Source organism: Cebus imitator, unplaced genomic scaffold (genome assembly GCF_001604975.1).
Source record: "Cebus imitator isolate Cc_AM_T3 unplaced genomic scaffold, Cebus_imitator-1.0 Scaffold18, whole genome shotgun sequence".
NCBI classification, from domain to species: Eukaryota; Metazoa; Chordata; class Mammalia; order Primates; family Cebidae; genus Cebus; species Cebus imitator.
Genome location: NW_016107333.1, coordinates 3,845,142 through 3,850,470, shown reverse-complemented (window position 1 = coordinate 3,850,470; position 5,329 = coordinate 3,845,142). Strand labels below are relative to the sequence as shown.

Genomic DNA, 5,329 nt, shown 5'->3' with positions numbered 1-5,329 from the left:
TCTTGTTACCCAGGCTGGAGTGCAATGGCATGATCCCGGCTCAACGCAACCTCCACCTCCTGGGTTCAAGCAATTCTCCTGCCTCAGCCTCCCAAGTAGCTGCGACTACAGGCGTGTTCCACCATGCCCAGCTAATTTTTTTGTATTTTTAGTAGAGACGGGGTTTCACCATGTTGACCAGGATGGTCTCGATCTCTTGACCTCGTGATCCACCCGCCTTGGCCTCCCAAAGTACTGGGATTGGTTTGGTTTTTAAAAGACTGGTCTCACTCTGTCACCTAGGCTGGAGTGCACTCGTGTGATCACAGCTTACTGCAAGCCTCAAACTCCTGGGCTCAAGCAGTCCTCACATCTCAGCCTCCCGTGTAGCTGGGGCTGCAGGCCCCTCTATTATTTTTTTTAGGAAATGTAAACTTTCAGACTAAACAAAGACTTGGCTTTGCAGTCTACCCCAGGTCTGCTTCCTCCTCTGTGTTCTGCCCCAGAGCCCACCACTGCTGTGAGGAGACCCAGGGGTTCCCTCCTGCCTATTGTAAACTTCCACACCTGGAAGACCCCCAAACCATTACAGAGGAGGTTTGCGTGTTTATTTGCATAAATGGCATCTGCTGGGGGCCGGCAGCGGTGAGAGCTTCCCCCTGCTCTCTGCCACTGAGCTCACGCGCCTCGTTCCAGCTCTGTCTTTTGGGCCGCTCTGCAGTGCTTCATGCGGTGAACCGGCCACTGCTTAGTTATGCGCCCTGTTGATGGACATGTCAGTTGCTTTTACGTTCTTGCGATTTAACTCACTCTTGTGCAAAACTTGGTGCGCCCTTGTGGGCATGTTTCTGGGGCTCCAGCCCTAGATTGCAATCCTGGGACCCCCACAGTCTTCATCTCCCACTATGCCACCCGATGGACGGGTCACAGTGTCTCTGTCACCCCCAGGTGGTCAAGGTGGTGGGCAGCAACATCTCCCACAAGCTGCGCCTGTCCCGGGTGAAGCCCACGGATGAAGGCACCTACGAGTGCCGCGTCATCGACTTCAGCGACGGCAAGGCCCGGCACCACAAGGTCAAGGCCTACCTGCGAGTGCAGCCAGGGGAGAACTCCGTCCTGCACCTGCCCGAAGCCCCTCCCGCTGCGCCCGCCCCGCCGCCCCCCAAGCCGGGCAAGGAGCTGAGGAAGCGCTCGGTGGACCAGGAGGCCTGCAGCCTCTAGACTGATGGCCCTGTCTCTGTCCCTGCCCACCCGCCCCACGCTGTACAGAGTGCATGAGGAGCCGCCGGACCACCAGGGACGGACTGCCTGCGTCCAGCCGCGCCCCATCCCCGAGGCCGCCTGTGGCCACCACGTCGGCCCTCTTTCTGTTACCCCTTGCTCAGCATGTAAGCCTCACCTACCCCTGCTCTTTCAGGCCCCTGCGGTGACCTGACTCAGACAAGGTGGCCCTGGGCACCAAGGGGCCAGCCGCCCTGAACACTGGGGCGGGGACCATGCTGGGGCCCAGGCCACCCCCTTCCTGTCACCAGCTTCTGTGGAGTCCAGTGTTTTGCTTTGCTTGCTTGTCCCCCATCCTGTCCTGAGCCGGGGTCCCCCAGCCTCACCTCCCTCCTCCTACCATCCCTTGCTTGGACCTGGGGTGTGGACAGTGACCCCTCCCTGAATTTGGACTTGACTCTTCTGAGGGGAACTAGGGACTGTCCCCTGGTGAAGACCTAGGGGACAGAGTTCCCAGGAGGGCCTTTTTGGGACGGTGGCTCTGCAGGGTCACTCACGGAGCCCTGGAAGGACAGCGAGATGCCTCACCCACTCCTGACAGGTCCTTCCTGTTCAGCTTCCTGTGCGACTCTCCAGGGATAGAGGGGATCCAGGACTCGCTGCCCAGTGAGAAGGGAGGGGACTTCCCCTCAGACCCATGGCCCCAGGCAGAGTTTTGCACCAGCAGGACCCCTTTGAGGGTCTTCAAGGCTCTCCCCGGAGCCCCCCTCTGCCAGCTCCCAGTGCCCTAGCCACCTCTTGGGTCCTGTGCCAAGTCCACCCCAGAGCCTGGGGCAGTTGGGAGCCAAGGGCCCCTTGGTACCCAATTCCCTCATGATTCCCAATCAGGGGCACACCTGCCCCCTGGTTATTTGTAAATATTTCTATTGGACCCAGTTTTCCTCAGAACTGGCTCCCACCTCTGGCTGCTGCTCAGCAATGATGTGGGGGAGGTGGGAGAGGCTGAGGGTTTTGCCTAGGGGTGGGTTGCCCTGCATACATGATCCAATCCGTGACTACCAGCCAACCCAAATAAAGTGGTTTTAAAAAAACCTCTGGGCAGTGTCTTTCTGGGGCATTTGTGCCTGGGGGCAGTGCATGGGGTGGAGGCGGGAGAGCAGGTGGCTAGCTCACACCCACGCCTCACTCAGCATCTTCCTCCTGCTTTGCACCCAAGCAGGGCCTGGCTTTGAAGTGCAGAGCGCAGGACCGGTGGGGGCAGAGGAAGAGGGTGGGAGACAATCAGCTTTTGTTCACCTCCAATCCTGTTACCAGGCACTCAAATTATTCTTTGCTTCTGAGATAATCACACACAGAGAACAGTGCATAAAACATGTTTACATAGTTTTGTATATAACATAAAGCAAATATTTGTGTAGCCACTACCTACCAAACATAGCATCCCAAAAGAGGACCTCTCCAGTCCCGTGTGTCATCTCTATCTATCCCTTCTCCTCCCTCTTAGAGGCAGCCACTGTCCTGACGTTTAACGTAATCCCATTCTTTTTTTTTTTTTTTTTGAGATGGAGTCTCGCTCTGTAGCCCAAGAGAGAGTGCAGTAGTGTGATCTTGGTTCGTTGCAACCTCCGCCTCCTGGGTTCAAATGATTCTCTGCCTCAGCCTCCTGAGTGGCATGTGCCACTACGCCTGGCTAATTTTTTTGTATTTTTAGTAGAGCCTGGGTTTTGCCATGTTGGTCAGTCTGTGTCTTGAACTCCTGACCTCAAATGATCCTCCCACCTTGGCCTCCCAAAGTGCTGGGATTACAGGCGTAAACCACTGTGCCCAGCAGTTAATCCCACTGTGCCCAGCAGTTAACGTTCTTTTTGTAGTCTTACTACCTATGTGTATGTCATTTTATTTATGTATTTATTTTTGAGATCAAGTCTCACTCTGTTGCCAGGCTGGAGTGCAGTGGCGTGATTTCAGCTCACTGCAACCTCCACGTCCTGGGTTCACACGATTCTCCTGCCTCGGCCTCCCAAGTAGCTGGGACTACAGGTGGGTGCCACCATGCCGAGCTATTTTTTTTTTTTTTTTTGTATTTTTAGTAGAGACAGGGTTTCACCATGTTGGCCAGGATTATCTCTATCTCTGGACCTTGTGATCTGCCCACCTTGGCCTCCCAAAGTGTTGGGATTACAGGCGTGAGCCACCGGACCTGGCCCCTATTTATCTTTTATTTTGGGGTGCATGTACAGGATATGTAGGGTTGTTGCACAGGTGAACCCATGCCATGGTGGCTTGCTACACCACTCCATCACCTAGGTATAAAGCTTGGCATGCATTAGCTATTTTCCCGCTGTTCTCCACCCCCCACCCCCGCCGTATATGTCATTGTAAACACTGTAAGTGAGTTTCCTCCATTGTCTGACCCACATATCCGTGGAATCATACTGTATTTCTCATGTCTTATATTTGTGAGTGTCATCTGTGTTGCCGCATGTGTCTGTAATTTGTTCACCTTTACTGCTGTACAGAATTTCACTGTATGACTATCTCACCATCTGTCAACTTACTTATCCACTGTATTGCTGACAAGAACTTGGAGTGTGTTCCCGACCGGGTACTATGACGTACCAACACTGCTGTGAGCACACTGGTCCCGATCTCCTGGTGCACCCGAGCCTGGGATTCTCCTAGCGGATTTATCAGTTCGGAGATGTAGGCCCTTTACTTTAGGATCTCATTTTTGCTTATAAGGTATCAACGACCCCTTATTCCAGTTGCGGAACAGGCTAAGAGAGGTTAAGTAGCTTGCCCAAGGTCACGCAGTGTTTGAACTCAGAGCTCCCTTAGCCTTAAAGTGTGTTTGTCTTGTATCTGCCAGGACTGGACCATCTCCCCGGCCCCTGCCATCCCATGCTACACCCTGGGCTCTTGACTCCCCTTATTCCATGGAGGGTCCTGCCCACCATGGTCCTACTGAGAATCTGCCTGAGGATGTGTCCACCTGGGGTTCTCAGGTCAAGCCCTCATAGCCAGAGTGGCCCTCTGGTCCCTCCTCTGCAACTGCAGAAACCACAGGCACCCCTCGGGGACTGGGAATTGATGAAATGACGATTGACATTGGCCCTGGGCCCCATGCCCCAGCCCTGTGCTGATCGCCACAGCAGCCCTGCGGCAGCCTTGCATCCTCCACCTTCAGATGAGGACAATGAGGTTCAGAGAAGGGTGGGCTGGAGGATGGATGGATGATGGATGGTGGATGGATGCAGACATGAATAATAACCGGGCTGTGAGGCAGGCAGTTCTCTGCACCTGCAGCAGAATCCGGGTGTGCCAGGGATGGATGGTCTATGACTGTGGTCCTCTCAGGCCACTGGCCAGCCTGTGCTCAATGAATATGGCCCCTTCCAGAAATCTCCATGTACAAGGCTGGCTCTCGAAGGCCCAGGTCCTTCTAGAAGGGGGTGGGAGGGTCTATATCATGTTAGAGAGTAACAGTACTCAGCAGCCCCAAGCACCCCCTATGCACCAGGCACTAGCGCAGGCTTTCCACAGGAAGTTCTGATATTCCAGAGCATCTCATCCAGCCCTCCTAAGGGCCTGTGTCCCATCCCTGGCCATCTTACTCCCATAGAGGTGTCCCTCGAACCTCATTAGAGGGATTTTCTGGGAAGGCAGATAAGAGAAGAGGAAGGTGCCTGGGTTAGAATCCTGCTTCTGCCCATCCTTGCCCCATGGCTGCAGACAGGGATCTTCACCTCTCTGAACCTCAGTTCCCTGTCCTGTACCATGGGGATGCTCCCGGAGAAGTACAAATCAAAACCACAGTGGGTTACCACTTCATACACATGAGGACAGCTAGAATCAAAAAGACAGATACTAACAAGTACTGGCGAGGATGCGGAGACACTGGAACCCTCATACGCTGCTGGTGGGAATGTAAAAGGATGCAGCTGCTTTGGAAAACAGTCCAGCTGCTCCTCCCAAGGTTAGTCATAGAGTTATCAAACGACTGAGCAATTCCACTCCTAGGTATCAGCCCAGGAGGACTGAAAACACCTGACCACATAAAAACTCGTGCCTGAATGTTTATAGCAGCATTATCCATAATAGCCAAAAAGTGGAAACAACCCCAGTGTCC

At 54.1% G+C, this 5,329-nt stretch overlaps 1 protein-coding gene across 1 annotated transcript in view; it reads left to right on the top strand.

The window, feature by feature from the left end:
* Positions 1 to 2,291, top strand: part of VSTM2L (V-set and transmembrane domain containing 2 like) — a 44,911-nt gene extending 42,620 nt beyond the window's left edge. Inside the window, exon 4 of the mRNA XM_017512224.1 lies at positions 928 to 2,291. Within this exon, the coding sequence (XP_017367713.1) occupies positions 928 to 1,200 (273 nt within the window). The 3' untranslated portion in view covers positions 1,201 to 2,291. The remainder of the gene's footprint in view (positions 1 to 927) is intronic.
* The last annotated feature ends 3,038 nt before the right edge of the window (positions 2,292 to 5,329 follow it).